Source organism: Ceratosolen solmsi, unplaced genomic scaffold, assembly GCF_000503995.2.
Source record: "Ceratosolen solmsi marchali unplaced genomic scaffold, CerSol_1.0 scaffold10, whole genome shotgun sequence".
NCBI classification, from domain to species: domain Eukaryota; kingdom Metazoa; phylum Arthropoda; class Insecta; order Hymenoptera; family Agaonidae; genus Ceratosolen; species Ceratosolen solmsi.
Window position 1 is genome coordinate 12,631,861 of NW_011948412.1, and position 21,640 is coordinate 12,653,500.

Sequence of the window (21,640 nt, forward strand, 5' to 3'; positions counted from 1 at the left end):
GAAAAAGAAGGGAAAAAGTATATGAAAGACTTATTATTATCATCACGATAAAAGTGACTAAGAATTGTTTAAAACTGGCACGAACTTCAAAATGAAGACAGCCATAGCATGTGAATAATTCAAAAATTCGAATCAAAATTTTTAATTTATGCTCCATACTTTCGAACGAATGCTCGTAGAATGTCCGATCGAAATAACAATCCCAATAATATTATGACGTTCGATTAATATTTGCCTGCGCTTTACTTAAGAAATATTTCAAAACGATTTTTATGATAATCGATTGCTCGTCAAGATGAGCGCTTACGTCATTGGCCAATCAGTGCATTATATTGTCATCGGGAGGATGCATTCCTTTTACTTGCACATTACTCGCCTCATTAAATGTGTCAAAAGTGAGAGGCAATGCGCGAATGAATGTGACGAAATTAGTATAATCGTCCCAGCCTCCCTAAGGGAAAATGTAAGCCAACGAGTACTCGTAAGCTGCATGAGGCGTAGAAATAAAGAGGATGGATGATGATGATGGTGCGCAAAGAAGACAAGCGCCAGGAATTATCGGGGCCAGGCCGACTCTCGCCACCCAGGACATCGCATGCAGGATGCGATTTGGTGCATCGGGGCAGGGCGCATGTCGGCCACGTGCTCGGCTCCCGTCATGCGCGCCACGCTGGCTGTTGGCACAATGGCCAAGAGGCGCCGCGACGCTGCAGTGAACCCTTATATTGATCTCGAGGGCGGCGGCAGTACGCCAGTGGCCGCTTTAGCAGCCAGAGATCATCGGGACTGTCGGCGGCCAGGTGGACTCGCTGTCGGGAGGTTACCTCGTAGTAGGCCACGACGAGGTCTGGAGGCTCGCTCGGCTCCCGCCGAATGGCCGCTTCCGCGATTATCGTACGTATTCGCATTAACGATATTAGCCGTTAACAAGCCCTATCTTTACCACCGTCCCCGACCACCGACAAACATCCCACACCGTTCAACCGTCATTGACAGTTAACGTTAATCGACTTTACTTCTCGCCTATGATAATAGAACCTGTGAGGAAGCATTCGGAGGGTGACGAAGTCATACGGTCGGGCGACTCACTCGGAAGGCTTCGGGCCGCTTAATAAAATGGCCCATCCTAATCGTCATGTGAGACTCAAATCGATCTTTATTATTTAGCTTAAGTAGAATAAGCTTCATTCTCAATCACGGGGATCTAGGCAACTGATACTCGATTAGTATCCAGATTCTATTAGCATCGGGATCTTATTATTCGAGGGCGGGAGGGCACATACACATAGCTTGATTTTAAATATTAGTTGAAGGCTCGATTGCTGAACTAGACACAATGTTTGATTATTTGGCAACTCTCGCGAATAATTTTCATCGTCTAGCTATTACAATTAAGAATTTAAATAAGACATTAATTTTGGGATGAACAGTTATAGTTGTATTCATTATTTTTTATTTTTTTTCAAATGTAAAATAAAAATTTCATTTTATTTACACCTTTTATTAAGTATTGAATGTAACTCGATTTTTATATGCTTTTAATGTTATTTAACTCCATTCATTATACATCCAATGCAGCTTCATTAAAAATTGCAAATTTAAAAATAAAATTTATTATTTTTATTCAACTTTAAAATTTACACGCTCAACTCATACGGTATTTTATAATTTGTATTTAACTTATAAATATATAAATTTGTCAGTTCGAAAGGAATATTAAATATAACTATATTAAGTGGAATAATATATACGTATATAAAATTTGATAAAATAATATAAAAGATACAAGTCTACATAAATTATATGTGTACTTATTATTAATTAATTATATACGTATAATATATAAACAGATGGAATATTAGCTTAAATAATTTAAATAACTAATATTCTATAACATTCATTACACTATGTTAAAATATAATTTAAGAAAATGTCATTTAAATTGATTTAAATTATTTTATTATATATACAAAGGCATTAAAATATTTATATTTTCGGTCTTGCAACAATTATGAACCGATTGCATGACTTGGTAAGTTTATTTTGTATTTTTTTTTTTTTTTTTTTTTTTTTAAAAAAAAATAATTTTTTTTTTTTTTTTTTTTTTCTTAAAGCAAAATAATCGTTTGTATTCTTCGTAAACAAGAAATTCCAATTATTTATATAATAAGTAAAATTAAAGAACCAAAAATTATAGAAGATCAAAAAGCTCGATACTGAAAGATATTTTTAAAATTGAGAAATTGATTAATCGATACATTCAATGAAAACAACAGATTTTTTTATTATCGCTAATAACTCTAATAATTTCTTGAGATAATCATTAAAAATCTTCTTCTTCTTCAATCTATTACTTATTGAAACATTAATCCTTTATTCGCTTGTGATCGATGCATAACCGTTTTGTCAAAAAAAAAAAAAAAAAAAAAATAGAATCCCCTTTTATTTTTGTACTTACGTGAATGCGTACATTGCAATTTTAATCTAATGCTTTAGTTTTAGATTATCTAATCTATAATAATCCATTAAGCATATTATTCTATTTTCTAATTATTTATCGCTTATATATATATATATATATATATATATATACATATAAAGTATGAAAATTCTTAGTAATTAATTTAGGCAAGTATGAAAGATGTATAAAGATGTATAAAGAATAAATTATAAAATTAATCGAATTTCAGCTAAATCATAATTATAATGCAAATAAATAAATTATTTAGCGAGTGTTTTGAATGATATGAACGTAAATAATTCGATTAAAAACATTCTTTTTATTAAGTAGATCGGAAATGTTACAAAGTATCGTCGCACATTTATCAGTATGATCGTCATGCAAAGGTGAGATTCCACTCGAGCGGTAAACATTTGATAATAATGGCATCGCATTATGCAATTGTGGGTGAGTAGTGACTAATTTACTTTGCCATAATCTATGTATAAAAAATGCATATACCTCTGATATTCCAATAAATTGTAATGATTTTAATACCATTATTGTTGTTGGAGATTTACTATTTGAAGAAAATTGTATACGTTATTATTGAATTTCAAATTAATTTTTAGGTCTCGTAATAATTGATTGAGAATCATCCGTAGAAACATTTGTACGAATTATCAAATAAAATAGAAATATCGAGTAGTAATCAAGTTCGTCTCATTAGTTCTGTTTCTAGTATTTCATACCATATTAAATCGCTGCTGTAACGTTAATTAATAATATTATAAGCTCTTAAAATATGGTTGGTTTGTAAATATAAAAAATTAAAAAATCTCATTTAATTTACCAGTCGTAATCATTGAGACAATCGCATATTGTAAATTTCACAATATTTATTATCGGCAAAAGTAACGATATTTTTTTCTAGTGATAATGGCGTTCGCTACAATAATCAATTCCTGCTATGCCGAGTGTCAAAGTGAGTAGAAATAATCACATTATAAACTATCGGCAATGTGGGCTATAAAAATTTATTCGCTATTTACTGAATAATAAATTTTGCATTCACATTGTATTTTTTAAAAATTATTATTATCCAATGTGTGCGGCTAAGATTTCGAACATGTGTGCCTATGATATTAATAATTCTCCGCCATCTTATTATTCTCTACTCTTCAATATCAAGATACGAACAATTAATTAAAAAATATCTATCAATCACTCCCACCTCATTTTCTTTATCTACTTTATTAAAAAGATTGAACGTATTTTCTTTTATTAGATAGATTAAATATTAATAAATATTTATTAGATAGATTACATTGCATGGAATAATAGATATGCAAAATTTTCTACATAGACACTTAGAGCTTGTAATTCACATATATTAGAATTTGTAGGCATAATATTTTTAAATCATAATCATTTTAAAGCCCAACTATATTCTAAGAATTATAACGATATATAGTAAAATATTTAAATAATTTTGCCAGCGAGGTCTGTTTATTGCTATGAGTGCGATTCCTGGACAGATTTACGATGTAAAGATCCATTTAATTATACGGCGCTGCCGAGGGATCAACCACCACTGATGACTTGCAACGGATGTTGCGTAAAAATGGTGCGAAATGCGAAATCACGTAAGTTCAACGTAGATCCTGAATATAATAATAATAATAATAATAACAACAACAACAACAACAACAACAACAACAACAAATATAAATCAAAGCAATAGCAGGTAGAAATTTCTATATTCAATCAAATAAAACGTTTAATCAATATTAACGTATAGATTATAATATATATATATATATATATATATATATATATATATACACACATATATATATATGTATAATCTAAAATGCATATCTGAGTTGTTTATTATAGCTGTTGCACCAATAAAATACCATTCTTGTATGCCGACGATTATTATTCTTATCAGATAAAAGTTAATTATTTAGTAGATATAAGGTCGCATTTAAAAAAGAAAAAAATCTTTAAGAACAAGCAGTTGTCTTACACAATACTAATACTAACGTTAAAGCAATAGCTGTTGTCGTAGATGAAAAATATTAATATTCTTAAAAGAAAAAAATCGAGCTTATCTTGTTATGTTAATTTTAAGGTACTGGTTATGTAGCTTAACACTCATAAAAATATTCCGTCAAGTTAAACGCACAAATGGTGTTTTAGTAATAAATGACAGGCAGCTAATGCCGATGATAATAAAAATACGAGTGTGAAATTCATAATAGCCGTTTATAAATTTTCACAGCCTATGAGAGCGTCCGGAGAACGTGCACGTCGCAACTGCAGATAAACTTATTCATGGTGGACCACGTGTGCATGATGGAAAGTACCGGCACTGGTCACATGTGCTTCTGTGAGGAAGATATGTGCAATCGTGTCTCCTCATTCCTATTTACGAACTCCGTTATCTCTTACCTCATAGCAACGATCCTCACTCTCCATTCCGTCCTTAGATTTCCCAACTTGCTTTGTAGCTCGCTGTGATGAATATCATTTTGTCACTAAATACTCTTTTATTATCAAATCTAATTCCTAAGTAGATAATTCTTTCATTATTAAAATATTCCAGCATATATTTCGATTTGCTCAAATGCGAGAATAATCGAGTCGGCAATGTCCCTGGGGAGGGGGAAATTTGCTCAAAAATTTTTAAAATTCAATGAGACTTTATGATTGTGATATGTACGTTGTAATAGAAAAGTCTTCCTTTTAAATTAATCGATAATTTGCAAAAGGATATTAGTCCGCCTCGATGCTGCTCTCGATTGTATTCGAAGTTTTTTTTTCATATTTAGAATCTAATTAAACGAAGTATTATCAATTTGAGAGCTACTCGTATTTGCATCATAATAATAAAGCACCAAACCTCTTAGGTTTCTTGCGATATTAATTGTATTGCTTGTAAGGAAAGTACCTTATTCATAATCGATGAAATGTGGTTAGAAAGATTGTTTAATGAGAGAGAGAGAGAGAGAGAGAGAGAGAGAGAGAGAGAGAGAGAGAAAGATATTAACCTGACGACCAAGCTTTAAGATATTTATTATTCATATTTTATCGATTGTGAATCTACGTTTAGTCATTCACACGCTATTTCCAAATATTATTCACTCACTTGAGATTCCGATTTTTAACTATTTTTACCTAATTTATTTGTAGCATACTATTTACATGTATTTTAATCATAGCAATAATTTTAGTAGAAAGAAAAATCTATTAGTATATGTAAATAATGTCACCAAAATTATAGTATTCGTTATGTTGATGCAACAAATATTGACACATAAACAGCATATGATAACTAATTTAGTAAAACATTTTATGATAAATAGTTCGTCATAAAAGTTTTTTTCTTTCATGAGGCATGCAATAATGGCATGCCCACTCGAGTAAAGTGTCAAGCAAATGTGACTTTCTTCTCCTCAAAATAGCATATACATATATATATACATATATATATATATATATATATATATATATATATATAAGAAGCACTTCGATTGTCCGATCTTAAAATATACATCTCCCTATTACATAAAAATATCATTAGAATAATAAAGATTTAAAATTTAATTATTACTCGGATACATCGTACCTTAAAGCGTAGACAATAAGTTAATTGATTAAGACAATTTTAAGAAAATGAGAATAAACAATATATAATAAGTTTAATGATAATTAACATGATCTAAAATCGAAGTGTCTTCATCTGCGTGAATAGAAGCTACGTAGTAGTGAAACACTAACGCACGGTACAATATATTATGACGTAGATGATAAAAGATTTTAAATATAACGTTATATAATATTAATTAACATTAGATTTTTAATATATTCACGATAGAAGATATTATTATTGAAATTGTCTTACTATTATTATTCTCATTTTCCTTAATCTATTAAATAATAGCAATTTTTTTTATAACAATAAAAATTCATTATCTTCTTAATACGTATGATATAAATAAATACGTATGATTATGTATGCGAGTGCGTGCGTGAGTTGGTGCGCGCGCTTGTGTGTATGCAAATATAAATATACAAATATGCACAAGCGCGCGCGCGCGCGCGCACACGACACACGCGACACATACACACGCACGCGCACACGCACGCGCACACATATAAATATATAGATAGATAGATAGATAGATAGACGTATATAGTTGAAGATTTGCAGATATTTTATTCGTTGTACTTTGGTGCTGGACACCTGATTTTATTTGAAATTATTATTTTATTTTCTTTCACCATTATAAGATTTGTACGTTGAGATATGACTTTTTGTATACTTATATTTCATAGTTTTTTATAAGAAATTTTTCAAACATTATTAAAAGTATACATGCCATTTATCGGTGACGTATTCTTCTTGTAGATAGTATATTAAATAGATGTATCTAAGAATATTCAGATATGTTGTCGTAATGCGCATGATAGCATGATAGCATGTAGCAGTGAACGTTATGAAACTAATTACAAATAATATCCTCCAAGTGTAATTGCTTGTTTACAAAATTGTCTCTCTTTAATGTCATTCAGCTCTTATCATAATAAACATAATTTAAAGTCTCAGTTTTTAGTTTAGAAAGAAAATAATTAATGCTAATTGTGTAAACAAGCAATTGGCAGACGACATTAACATAACCCACCTATAATCCCGCTGACAAAGAAACAAACGAGAAAAGGCACTTTTCGAACTTTCAGTTTGAGCCGAGCAGCGGATAACTGTAGAAAGTCAAGCTGAATGTTCTAATCCTCACAGAAAGGCTTTTATAAGAGAGCCTTTTGCCAAATAAATGTCGCAATGGCGCGATATTTCCTTGGCAGGCCATGCGGCTCGTGTCGCGTCATTTGTTCATTGTAGCACGCGCGGTTGTGAGGTCACTTTATTAGTTTTTTATTTCACTTTTTTTATTCACTTTTTTTTTTTTTAAATTTTTTCACATTTTCCCTCAGCCATCATGATAATTTCTTTATGTTGATTATTCCGTAACGTCCCTTTTAATTCAGACCATTAACTCATGCTTCTGCACTTTCCTTTACATATAATTATCAGCTACGAATAAACATACAAGCAGCCTAAATTTACAAGATCATCGTCTAGCCAATTTGTTAATCTTATCTCAAACGATAATTGTTTAAGAAATTTACATTTTTTACAACTATCAATTATTCTTCATCACACTTAAGTATATAATAATATGGGTGCCTTCGATTAAATTTATGTTTAAAAATCAAAAACAAAACAAAAAAAAAAGCAAAAAACAAAAAAATCGTTTAATAAGTGAATAAATAATTGGAACAATATTTATTTCGAGAATGAAAAGTTTACAATTGAGGAGAGAATGCAAATTTATTATTTTAAATTTTTCTTGCCAATTGTAATCTGTTAGGTTTAAGCAACTTCAATCTATTAGATAGATAATAATTATCCATATCGAGTACTCTTCATTATTATTCAACTTTCTTAATAATCATTGTTAATTAATTCTATTTTTACAGTTACATTTATTCTGAAATACAGTCACATTAATATCATACATTAGAATACTCGATTAAAGATAAAAAGTATTAATATCAATTTTTCTAAAACGAAGTATGGAAATCTAAATTGAATTTTATAATTTTTAAAAACGTATGATCTGCATAATTGACAATTCTTTTGCTTTTTTTCTCTTCATTTTATTGGAAAAATATTTCAATAAATCTTAAGCCTTATAAGCAATAATTTAGCATCAATATTCATTGTATTTTTCCGCTCGTTTAATAATTCAAACGAATTGTTATTTATAAAAAAAAAAAATATGTAAAATATATTATTTATATTTTTGTATTCGAAAATTAGATGGTTTATCATATTCTCATTGTAGCTATAATTTTATAATTAGTCGAATTTTCAAAGTAAAGCATTTGAATTATCATTTAATCATCATTAAACTTACTCCTTTCACAAATATGATAATTTTCAAACATTTTATAAAATTAATATAAAAGTTTCTATAAGAAAATTAAACATGCTGCATGTTTTGTCAAAATAAATAAACTAATATTATTAAATAACGGACAATGTATAACATATTATTATATATTAATATTAATTAAATGTTACATATTAATAATAACAAATTATATTTATACATTGTTATACTGGTCGTGTATGCTTTGTATGTTTGTAGCTACAAAATACAATAAAATATTGATATTTCGATGCAGCTTAGATTAGTATTATTAATAGGATTTTTAATTTTTAATTGTCAATCTATGTGACCTCACAACCGTAAGAATCCACGTGCCATGTGAGGTACTATCGCAAAAAGTTTTCTACACGTTATGTTGCCAGACAAAATCCCTTCATATTAACAGCCAACAGTAAGCTTATTGATATATTGTATACTTATGAACAAAATTATCAATTGTTTAATTGACATGTTTTTAACTTTGGATATTGAATGTATAACTATATTATATGTTGCACCCGCAATGACTGTCAAACCGCTGAAAAAACATGAATTTATTATTATAGACACAATTGCTCCTGTAAGCGTAATATCATCGATAAAGAATTTTTCATAATACCTAATTATGTTTGTGAAACACACGAAGAAAATCACACATCCAAATAGCTGTGCAAATCTTATAAAATAAGCCAATTAATCCAATAGCACTATAAAATATTTAAAAGTTCAACACTTTAGCATTGCACTCTCCGTCTCCTTTTCAATTTATATAGCATCATAATAATCATTAATTAATAAAGGAAGTTATTGTTAGTTATTTATTGGAAAGGTTTTTTTATGCGCTCAAAGCAATGAGTTTCTTTCAAAGAAAAAGAAAAAAAAAGATTGACAAAAAAAAAAACATTATCCAGTAGGAGTCGCATGCTATTTTGTAATTAGCAATGAAATTACTATTGTGAATATATGTATATCGAATTATATCAACGATTCTTTAACCCAACAAGTGATAAGCAAAAATTGTTAGAGTCTTGAATTTTCATTTATAATGCTAATTATTATGTGATTAACTAATTATATAGTAAATAACGACACAGTGATCATTCATTATAAATTACCGTTGTAGAATTACTACTGTGCAATTCATAAGAATAACTGGAGTACATAAAGTTAAATTGTAATTAATAATCAGAAATTAAATGGCGCTAATATTAGATTATAATAATTGAGCATAAATAACAAAAGTTACGTTGTACAAATTCATGTTGTAAACATAGTTATCAAGAAATTTGAAAAACTTCCGAACGATTTCCTTAGAAGATAGAAATCATAGAGACTGTTAGACACACATATCGACATTCATGTGCATTATTTTTATTTAATTGACAATGATAATATAGTACTTAATTAGATAAGTTACTATTCGACAAATAATTTCATCATATTTTAATATGAAAATATCAAAATTTTCTATAAGAAATATCATTAAAATTATCATTGCGATTTCATGATTGCATAATATGATGATTATATGAGAAAATAAAAGATCGTCCTTCGTAGACTTGGCAATGATTGTGAATATGAAAGCTCTAATATTATGGATTAGGCTCCCTTTCAACATATATCACTAGTTTGTAAGAACTATTACTGCAAATAATGTAAAAGGCAAAAAACAAAAACAATATAGACAAGTGCTGATTATATTTGTTATAGATTGAAAATTATATAGTATATCTCTATATGTAGAAAATAATTTAAAATTTAGCAATTCTAACACATCATATCATCAAACGAAATTGAATATTTATGGAGTCGTCAGCTTCAAGATTATTGTAAAATTATAACTTTTTATCTAACAATTATAAGACATTATTATAAAATTCAAAGGAAATTAAATGAATGTGACAATAAGAAAATCATTTTACCTCTACTTTAATCAATATTTTAAATCTCTATTTTTTTTTTTACAATTTCTCTGTCAATATATCTGTACTTTCACAGGAACCACATTTCAAAAAGCAAACTAATACATTCTAACACATGCGCAACTAACGACTTTCTAAAAGTTATAAATATTGATCCAACAATTAGTAACAAAATATTTAATTACATAATTATCTAGATTTAGTCGTAATCGGCATTACAATTTATATTAACAAAACTTTTATATTCGCTTATACATGGTCTTCTTTTTTTTTTCTTTTTTTTTTTACTTTTTATATATAACTGTGCTCATTTTAAATAAGCATTACTTTTACTGGAATTTATCGATCTTATTGAAACAATTTTCATAACAAATTATCTCTAAATCAACTAATTTAACGATACTATGATGACATAGGTGAGCAAATATCTATTTAGCTAATATTTTTATTCTGTCTTACTTCATATTCCATATAAAATATAACTAAATAATTATTTTAATACGTTAATTAATAACATCGATATTTTATATATCTATTTAGCTGTTTAAAGTAGTTTATATTAATTACTTAGCATATCTAAAATACGTCGACTTGAAAATGAATTTATTATTATTTAATTTATTATTATTTAAAATGCATCAAGCAAATTTATCATTTTAAACTTTTCAAATAAATATTACTTGCAATATACATTTTATTATATTATAAGATCTCGTTGAGACGATAATTTACAATCATTATATGTTATTATCAAAAATAAATAAAGGAAAAAGAGGATTACTATTTAGCAGGGGGGAAAAATTGCACACAGACTCCGTATTAGAGTTTTACGATTATTTCAATGATAATTTAATTCAAGTAAAGTTTTTAAAAATTAATAATTTCGAAATTAATTTCTATATAATATCTTTGTTTCTGTTAATTAAAAATTGTGTAAATTTCACAGTTGGCCTTTAAAGCGTAAAAATACAGCTTAACAACGTTTTGTGAAAATAACCGTAGAATTCTATAGATATATTATTAGTTATATGATTAAATACAATTTAATATTATAATAATAAACATTAAACGTATAGTGCTTTTTTTTCCAATGTCAATGAGAAAAAAAATTTATCAAAGAATTTATTAAAGAAATTAATTACAAAATTTTCAATTATGCTTATTACTGCTTTACATAGTGACCGCATTTTCGGCAAACTTGTGCATTGTCCAAGACATTTTCATTAAGCGAACAAGTTGTGTTGTTGGAAGCAATGTTGTTCAGACAGCTGCTAATAGCTCCGATAGTTTCACTCTTGGAAATTCCTCTTACTGAGGAATTATCAGCAAAACTGCAGGCATCTTCAGACTCAATGGAGAGACGATCTTTTGCATAAAGTCCATTGTTAATTCTGGCGTTATTGTCTTCGTAATCTATGTAATTTATGAGACTCGAGCAAGAATCTTCCGAAATTGAATTTAAAAATTTGCATAAGCCCGTGACGTCCACATAATAAATGAGAGGAAAAGAAAGGAAGAAATGAAAAGAAAAAAAGAGGAAACAAAATGCTATTGTTATCAGACGATTATCATTGCGCCTTACCGATTGTAGATTCTGATTTATCAATGCTCAGTGTGGAATCGCTTTTACCGGCGAAATCTTCGTCTTCTTTTACCTGCAGTAGATTACTCGCGCCTGGCTCCGACAATGGACGGGCGCATGATGCATAACCCTGCAAAGATTTTATTGCTACTCGTAATTATTGCCCTCTCTGTTTTTCTTTTAGATACGTTTGACTTTCACCCAATGCTTCATTGTTATTAAATATCTTTCTAATATATCATTGTATGAAATAAATAGCATACTCTGTTGGTCTGTTGAATCACTTTGTCTCTGTGATGTGATCTTTAAATTTAATGATTCTAAACTTTTTCGTAAATATCTCATCGTATAAAATAATAATAAAAAAAAAAAAAAAAAAAAAAAAAAAATTATATTTTATCGATGTATTATTATTATCCATATTAAACGTTACTCAATTAATAAATTAATAAAATTCATTTTTCTTTTTTATAGCCCCTTTATGGGCATTGCATTAACTAAAATTTAACAAATTTTCAAATATAAGATTAAGAAGATTAATAAAGTAGATGTATGAACAAACCTGAACCAAATCCATTCCCGAATCGAGTGAAAATTGTTTCCCGGACATGAGAATTCCCCTAATTCGTCGCCGCATAGCTACATTTATCAATAAAATTTCTTTACAAATAAAAAAGTTCAGATATAAAAATATATATGTAATTAATTATATTGCAGTAAATATGATATTACTTATAATACTAAATACTAACGATTATAACAATACACACATACACAATGACATACACATAAACGAGAGAAACAATTATATTTACATTATTTAAAACAAAAGCTCTTGCATGTAAAGATTTTTTACTACAAAATCCTTGCAACATAGTTTCGATCACATTATTAAAAAATTTTTTTGCATATATAACAAATTAATAAAAAATTATTTAGTCTTATTTGGTATTTCAAAAAAGAAAATTTCATTTTTCTTACGAATGAAGAATTAAAGGAGATAACTATGATCTTTCAAAAGTAAAAAAATCTATAAAAATGCTAAAAAGATTAATTGAAGAATTAAAAAATATATAAATAAATTAATTAATTATTTAATATTCGCTTATGATTATTACTTATATAAATATGATATTAAAGTATAGAGAATTTTCGTATTTCGATCGAGTAAGCATAATATTTTAAAAATTAAATTTATGATTTTCAATGAATAATATGTACAATCTATTTTACAAGTGATTATATATATATATATATATATATATATATATACATGTTCTATTAGAATATAATTTCTCATAATAAGTATATACGAGTCGTTATATTTGAAATATTTGAAAATAATCCGAGATAAAATTATTGCAAGCAAAATAATTATAGCTAACAAGTGTGTGATATTGTAAATTTAAAATAATACATTTACAAGCCCAAAAAATAGCGAATTGAAATAATTATTTGTAAAAGAAAAGGAAAAACCATTTCATAAAAAATTATTTGTGCTCTTTCTTTTAACCTAAACAGCATCTCGCTAATGTAAAATTAGTTAAAAAAGAAAAAAGAAAAAAGTTTTCACCATCGTAGATAAGAAAAAAAAATGAAAAGAGCATTCCTTTAAAATCAATAGATGTGAAGGTACTCGCGTGTGGAAATGTGTACCTGGACTATCCCGAGCGTGCAGACGAAGCCGGCCAAATGTCTTCATGCACTCGTTGAAGACGTCGGCCGCGTCGTATATGGCGGCAAAACTGCCATTCACAATTTTTGGCGACATTGGTGAGTTGGCCAGCAGCAGGCTCGAGCCAAAATTTTCATTTCTCTCGCGAGTTTCTGAAAAGTTTTAGAAGACTAATTGGCCACGACTCTTTCGTGACTCGTGTAACATCTAGATGCGCTTGAAAAGTTATCCAAACAAATTTTGTAAATAGCCTAATAAGTGTGTCATAAATCTAATATTACAGACGAATAATTTATTTGTCCATTCAATTTGACTGATGAAAATGGCTTGATCAAGAAATATAAACATTCACTTATTTCTTAGTATTTTAAGTTCTTGCATATTAAAGACTAACGTCTTTATTTATAATTTAGTAAAAAAATTTTTTACTCACATCTTCTTAAATACGGATGTGTTTCTTTAATAATAGAAGATAATTCATGCATGTAAAAATGAAGAATATTTTCAAAAATCACCGAAGCCATGTTTTCCCTAAGATGAGCAATTGAATAATTTCAAAATTCATTATTACGGTATTAATTATAAATAATAATAATTTTAACGAATTATAAATTCGATGCTTTAAAAATACGGTATTATTCAAAAAAAAAAAAAAAAAAAAAAAATTATATTATAAATCAATAATAAAAATTTTTATAAACATCTTGATCATTTATTTATTAAAATAATTTACAATATTATTTGAATTGAAAATCATTTTAGAAAAAAGCGCATATGAGGAATGCTAATATTTTCAAAGGGAATTATTCTATTTTTCAAATTTAAATTTAATTTGATAATCGAGATAATATTCATAATTCATCATTTTTGAAAAGTATTCGTTTATTTTAAAAAGCAACGTAACGTAACGCACGCGTTTGACAAATATAACATTATTGATAATTAGCATATAAATTATATAGATTTCAATGAAATATTTAAGAATTTTTCAAATTTGCCAATCACTACACCATGTCTGTAAAATTCAATTATTATAATGAATATGAGAATAGCTTTGATAAAATGTCCTATGATAAAATTATTATTATATACTATGAATTGTGAGGAACGATAATATTCGAAGGAATGCTATAATTATCATGATAAACCTTTATTAATTATGATTATAATCGGCTGAACAATTAGAAATAAGACGTCACTCGTATTTGCTCAATTAGCTCTTTCAAAATATTTATCAAAATATTTACGGTCTAATGAAAAATAAATACCCGGTGACATTTCAAAAATCATTACCGGCCAATGAGACTCTTGCTCTTGATGGGGAATTAGTAACTGATCCCAAGATTTCGAATGCGGTGCTCTTGATTTCTGCCCAATCTCGCAACAAATCGTCATTGGTTGTACTGTAAATTTATTTATTTAGACGTGCAATTATTAATGCGCCCTTTCGCAATGTCTGCGAAATATACGAATAACATTCGGATAGTTACGTTGACGATGTCACTGTGAACCTGATGACGTATTTCCCATGTAGCGAAGCCGGCACGCAATGGACACGTCCGCGAGAATTAATTTTTTTCAACAACTGCTCGGTTAGCGAATTATCCCCGCGTAGACGGAAAACCACCATACCCAAATAGCGGGGTGCCGGGATCTCGAAGCGCGAGTCTGCCAATACAAGGGCTTCAAATTTCTGTGCCAATCTCACACCCTAGAATATCATATCTCGTAATATTCGTATCGATAATGTCCTTGGCATTGCATTAGGCATGTTTAGTAAAGTTTACCTCGCGTATGTGCTTCTGCAGGCCTGTGATTCCGTAATTTCTAATCACAAACCACAGCTTGAGTGCTCTAAATCTCTTCGACAATGGGATTTGCCAATGCTGAAAACAAATTTTGAAATACACTGACCAACATTTTACCATTTAAAAAATGCACGATAAGAATACCACTGATAAACATGGAAAAAACTCACCATATAATCTATCGCAAGACCTATTACGTAGAGGGAAAAAAAGGAAGAGAGAGAGAGGGAGAAAAAAAAAAAAAAGTAAAGGAAAGGAAAGGAAAGAAAAAAGAGAGAAAGAATATTAAATTAATTAAAAGTAATGTATGTAAAGGTATAGATTGATTATTACGATGATAAGTAAGTAAATCTTATCATGTCAAATATCGTTGACATCGCTCGAATTGAATTACCTGAATTTTCATGCTTGAGATATATGGGATCGACGTTAAATGTCCTATGAAGAGCTTGACTATTCTTCACCCTAGAAAGATAATAATACGTAAAGCAAGTGTTTAACAATCCACATATTTAGATAATGATTTGAACATTAAACGATTATGATCGTTCGACTAAAGCAACGCGGCAACAATTCTGTATGTCAAATTAGTTGGATGAATTTTTTTTTTTTTTTTTTTTTTTTTTTTTTTTTTTTGTTTTTTTGTTTTTGTTTTGTTTTGTTTTCTTAACGATTTTTAACGAATCGAGCGAATCCTAAGTAAAATAAATGGCGCGTACCACATGGCCGTGCAGTCAAAGTGCACCATAAGCCATTTGCTTGGATTAAAAGCAAAGGAGTCGGCATGTTCGATGCCCTTCATCCAGCAACGAAACTCTGGGCAAATGAATGCGCTGCCGGCATAAGCAGCGTCGATGTGTAGCCAGAGGCCATTCTTCTCACCTGTTGTTCGTCAGAATAATTTTAATGAAAATTTCAACTCAAGTGATTATTATTATTATTCGTGACTATATAATGGCGATTCTCACATATTGGTCCAATCTCTTGTAAATTGTCGAATGAGCAAGCACCGGTGGTGCCCAGTGTTGCGCAGACCTAAAATTATTTTTTTCCTCTTCTTATACATTCTCTTAGTCATTACGATATGCATGTTAAACAATCATTAATTCGTATTTATTGTCTTTATATCTCGCTGGTTTCAAGATCTTACTACTTGAAGCCCAGATCCTTGATCATTCGAAAGACAATCTTAGAATTCGGATTGCATTATTATTGAACATATTAATGAGAGCGTTAAATTGATAAAAAATAAGGGACTAAGGAGCGGTATGTTGCTTTAATAATTTACCTGCGTTATCCTGCAAAATTTATTTATATAAAAATGCGAATTGAGGAAGCCCGAGAGCGTCATTGATTAGAGCAGTAGGATTAATGACAATGAATTTATTCAAACTAGATCGGCCCAAGCCCCACTACCTACCCACTGCATAGAAAAATGTACTTTCCGAGGACCTTAACAATGCATCACAATGTACCGAGCAATATTTCTAATTAATTTTAATATTTGAATTCTTTTATAAAATATCGGAACAATGTGTCGGCTATTATTTTTATACAACAATAATACTCATGAGAATGAAGCAGCGAAGATCAGCTTATTTCTGCGCAATAAAAAATATCTCGATACAAGGTAACATTAATTAAGAAAGAGCAGAATCTTAAAATAATACTTTAAGAGGATTGATATTGCTCTTCATTAATTTTTAGAAATAAAAATTTTATTCTTATAATACGTTGATTTTACAAATATTATTAAAGTTCATCTAGTTATTCTTAATATGTAATCAGTAACAATTTTAAATTGTTATTAACCCCATTACGGCTGATAAAAAATTTAAAAAATGAATGAATTTGTTCAAATTTTTCTTACATGACAATAACATGGCAAAATTCCTGCGTTATTTATACTGTCGAGTTTAATAATGATGATTATCAATGACATTTAATGAATATTTGTTCGTATTAATTATTAAATGGAGATGAATCAATCACCAGAAAATTGTCAAATAGAGAAAAATATACAAAATTCCGATAAGTCGTAAATATAGGAAATAAGTCGGTCTTGTTTTGAATTAACTCTTGGTAAAAGTAAAGTGCACCGCATAGGAAATAAATAAGATGAAATAACAGTACCTTTATATTAACATTTAACATTAAACATTTGCCGATCTCTCGATTCCAGGATAATGTAATTTTAATGTAAAATTAATGAAAAGAATTAAAGAAACATTCATTAACGAGTGATTTAATTGAAACTCACAAAGAAGGGTACAAGTCCATCTTTTCGATCGCGTAGCAAAGCCTCGGTGAGTATTTCGCCTCTCATACTCAGATGATCGTCGGAGTCGATGTATCTCATACGGACTAATCCAATGAGTCCAGCTTTCTCTACGCTCGAGTGGGCCTATAATGAAATTTAATAGAACATAATATTGATAAGCCACATTCGGGCATAAAAAGGCAGATGGGCGACAATCAAATGAAAAGAAAATGCGAATGAACCTGATCGGAACAATAGGCTACGAGTCTCGAATTGATTTCGACAGGCATCGATTGCGGATCATTTTCCTGCACCTCCCGGATAGCTCTGGTTCTCGCAGCCAAGAGACAGACGAGAGTTGCCTCACTAGCTGTTGTTTGAATAATGCCACCACCAGGGCCACCAATTCGATGAAGAAAATCCTCCGGAAGGCAAATCATCTTACCCAGCCAGTTCATTACGATTGTTTCCAATTCTGTGCAAACGGGACTCGAAGCCTGAACGAATACATTCATTTATTCAATTTTTTATCACAAGCTTTTTTTTTTCTTAATAATACCAGCTACTGGCATATCTTTATTTTACTATGAAATAATTCATCGGCGTGCGCGCGCCCGTCTGTGTCTGCTCTGTATATTTTCAATTATTCATATTGGAGGATTAAAAAGAAAGAAAACTGCTTTTACGTATCAAATGTTACTTTCTCATTATATATACATGTAATCCTAACAACAAGTAAATATACAATAAATAATAATAATAATAATAATAATAATTATTATTATTATTATTACTATTATTATTATTATTATTATTATTATATATCGATATATGGAATCTAATAATGTCAATTTTTAATTAATATTTAATAAATTTTCCAACTCGTACATAAAGTTTTCGGCGCGACAACTCAATTAAAAGTATTGTAGAAAATTAAAAAAATTAAAATTTATTCCTCAATAAACTTTGTAAACTTTGTGATTATTATAGTATCAATGTATTAAGAATAATGGATGAGAGAGAAAAAAGTGAAAAACAAACGTACACGCACGCACGCACGCACGCACGCACGCACGCACCAACACAATTCAACTTCCACAAAACTTTAACAAGAGGAGATCAGCACTTACCCAGGTGAACCCTAAGCAATTAATTGCATCAGCAAGCATATCAGCAAGAAGACTTGCTGGTGAATTCAGAGCTGGAAAGTATGCGTGCATGTGAGGGCTTTGCCAATGAGTGACACCTGGCATTATGCACTTCTCAATGTCGCCGAAGATGCTGTTCCATGGCTCGCCGTCCACTGGTGCTGACGACGGCAAAATGTTTCTCAGATAACCCGGAGATACATTCGGATAGACGCGTCGCTCACGAATGTTCTCTAGGTAATCCGCGATATAGTCCACCATTTCTTTACCTACGCATTATATTCTATCTCTCTTAGCATTGATCGCTTGACATAAATATTATGCATAAAACATTATTCAATGCGACATAGTTAATATTATCATTTGCCTTAACAAACATATAAGAATTATAAATTTATGTTAATGATATGGATCAAGACAATTTAACTGTTTGATAAATAATATTACATAAACAGATAAGACACAAATAATTTTAATTTAAAAAAGCCAATTTAATGATCCATTTACGTAAAAGTATCGAAATTTTGGGGATTCGGAAAAGTCATTGTAATGTAATAATAAGCGTGAGCAACATAAGATAATTGATATTAGCATGTAAAAAAGTGTTAATGATAGATGGACAAAGATAAAAGACATTCTAATAAAAGAACAGTAATAACGTTTTAACGTTAAAATTCTAGCGTTTTAAATACTTTTCAAAATCAAAATCTATCAAATCTATTATTATATCATATATATATATATATATATATATATATATATATATATATAGATAAGGTAACTTAAACATGCTAGTTTCGAATTGTTTAGGTCGAAAAAATAAAATACATAATAATAATGAATATGTTGTTATTTTTATAAGTAAAAAGGTAATAGTACTAAATAGATCAGACTCGATGTGTTGGAGCAGTTTCGATAAAAATCTCAAGATTATTCGGAAACTTCGGTTAAAATACAGCGAAGAAAATGATAAAGACTCGATCGGAAATCATTACAGACAAGAGGCTGTAATGAATAGAGGGACAAATGAGCAAACAAACGTTTTAACGCGCAAGGACGTATAATGCAGCTTGTAGACACAAATCCCGTCAGTGAAATTTCAAACACATTTTAATTAAAAATAGATACGAGCAAACAAACATAAATGCTCAAAGATGATCACAAATAGTTGCAGAACAAAAAGCATTTAAAAAGCATTTAAAAAGCATTAATGAAAGGGAATGTTAGGATAAATAATTAAACTGAAATAGTATAAAACTTTATTTTACGAAAGATATCTTCGATTTATTCATGTGCGTTAAACATTTGGAATTTTAATATTATAAATATAAGCTCTCGTTGTTCATTGTAGACTCATACGTATTTCAATGATAAATAAAGGGTAATCGAAAAAAATTTTGATAGTACTAGTAACATTTATTTCTCAATAAACTTCAAACAACATTGTACCAGATTCTTAAGCAATCTGATATCAAATAAAAGAACGTAAATATTTGGAATGGCTAGGTATACGGGAAATTGAATTGATATAAAAGCATTTATTGGCGGCTTAAGGAGTTTAAAAGTATAGTCTATGGAATCGTATGCATTATAGGAGAGGACAATATCAAGCCCATAAACTTGCCTTTCCTTTAGCATTTCTTTTTATTGACGCACATTTCCAACACCCACACGGTATATTCGCGTCTTATCTCTTATTCAAATGCAGCTCATAAGAAAGCTCAATTTATCTCATTTTAATAGTATTTTAAAAGTATCTTTTCAAATTGATTCGCACATTTTTCCACTAATTTACTCAATTTGCGACGCACAACAGACTGCAAAGAATTTATATATATATATATATATATATATATATATATATTATGAAAGATCTTATTTTTCTACAAATCTCGTACGACAATAAATTCGACGACAAAATTATAAGCTTTCGTATAAAGCTTCGGTGTTAAATATCTTTCGTATAAAATATTACTTCGAATGTATGAGATAATGTGTTTTTAATTGATAGTATATGTAATAAAGAATGCAAATGTACGAAAGAAATAATATTAAATAACAATAAGAAACGTTGAAACTTAAAGCTTAAAAGTAAATTTAAATTTATTCGCTTATAAAGTAAAGCAGATAATCAAATAAAATAAAAATAAAAAAGATGGAAAGGAAAATAACAATCAGCATTATGCTGAAACAGCTACACTTTTCTTTAAACGTACAATAGAATTATCGTATCGGTAATTATTATATAACAAATAGCATACTCTCGCAATTAACACTTGAATAAAATTATTATAAAGTTACAATAGTGTATCTGCATAACCAGTGTCTTAAATGTAATTAAATAAGCTTGAAAATCATAATATCGTGAAAAAAATAACAGACATAATATTATTACTAATAATTACAAAAATTCGATCATGAATCGCGGTAATGTACGTCTTAACAGGCATGTTAAAGCAAAACTTAGCAATCGGCACATACAAGCAGCGTCAAACATATTACTGAGCAACTCACCATGCTGCCGGTATTCATTGAAGTTCATAGTGCCTCTAACAAATTCACGGTGTTTCACGTTCTGCAACCAATAAAACTTCAAAAAAACTTCAACGCAAATGCAAATAGAGCAAATGAATGACTACACTCTTCCGTCGTTGTATTTTACGATCTGTCGTAGCCCTAGATAGGGAGTAGTACTCTTACAGTACCCAAATTTCAAAATTCCGATCACACCGCTTGACACGCATGAGGGATAAGAATGTCCTTAAAACAAAAACAAAAAAAAAACAAAAACAAAAAAACAAAAAAA

At 29.2% G+C, this 21,640-nt stretch overlaps 2 protein-coding genes across 4 annotated transcripts; one reads left to right on the top strand and one right to left on the bottom strand.

Annotated features, from left to right (window-relative positions):
• The first annotated feature begins 760 nt into the window (after window positions 1–760).
• On the top strand, window positions 761–5,225 carry qvr (glycosylphosphatidylinositol-anchored protein quiver). Of its 2 annotated transcripts, none has more exons than XM_011496483.1 (5): window positions 761–894; window positions 2,792–2,908; window positions 3,375–3,425; window positions 3,940–4,086; window positions 4,728–5,225. In XM_011496483.1, the coding sequence occupies exons 2-5, from the start codon at window positions 2,884–2,886 to the stop codon at window positions 4,964–4,966; spliced, it is 462 nt and encodes a 153-aa protein (XP_011494785.1). In that variant the 5' UTR covers window positions 761–894; window positions 2,792–2,883; the 3' UTR covers window positions 4,967–5,225. The 2 variants fall into 2 exon arrangements, with proteins under 2 accessions (XP_011494785.1, XP_011494777.1); XM_011496475.1 differs by lacking the exon at window positions 761–894 and adding an exon at window positions 1,042–1,137.
• Window positions 5,226–11,523: 6,298 nt separating this feature from the next.
• Hdc (histidine decarboxylase) lies at window positions 11,524–21,377 on the bottom strand. Of its 2 annotated transcripts, XM_011496495.1 has the most exons (15): window positions 21,349–21,377; window positions 18,817–19,103; window positions 17,929–18,183; window positions 17,687–17,830; window positions 16,395–16,461; window positions 16,146–16,308; window positions 15,821–15,891; window positions 15,597–15,616; window positions 15,406–15,504; window positions 15,109–15,329; window positions 14,912–15,021; window positions 13,600–13,770; window positions 12,502–12,582; window positions 11,944–12,090; window positions 11,524–11,804 (listed from the first exon to the last, which is right to left on the bottom strand). In XM_011496495.1, the coding sequence occupies exons 1-15, from the start codon at window positions 21,374–21,376 to the stop codon at window positions 11,524–11,526; spliced, it is 2,145 nt and encodes a 714-aa protein (XP_011494797.1). In that variant the 5' UTR covers window position 21,377. The 2 variants fall into 2 exon arrangements, with proteins under 2 accessions (XP_011494797.1, XP_011494806.1); XM_011496504.1 differs by having other exon boundaries at window positions 11,712–12,073; window positions 12,506–12,582.
• Window positions 21,378–21,640: the final 263 nt, after the last annotated feature.

Bases quoted from the DNA above. Each gene is read 5' to 3' on its own strand.
- qvr (XM_011496483.1), top strand. From the start codon at position 2,884: ATGGCATCGCATTATGCAATTGTGG. The intron at 2,909-3,374 runs GTGAGTAGTGAC...ATTTTTTTCTAG, and splicing joins ATCGCATTATGCAATTGTGG to TGATAATGGCGTTCGCTACA. The intron at 4,087-4,727 runs GTAAGTTCAACG...AAATTTTCACAG, and splicing joins GGTGCGAAATGCGAAATCAC to CCTATGAGAGCGTCCGGAGA.
- Hdc (XM_011496495.1), bottom strand. From the start codon at position 21,376: ATGAACTTCAATGAATACCGGCAGCATG. The intron at 15,617-15,820 runs GTAATTCAATTC...TCTACGTAATAG, and splicing joins TCTCAAGCATGAAAATTCAG to GTCTTGCGATAGATTATATG. The intron at 11,805-11,943 runs GTAAGGCGCAAT...CAATTTCGGAAG, and splicing joins TAAATCAGAATCTACAATCG to ATTCTTGCTCGAGTCTCATA.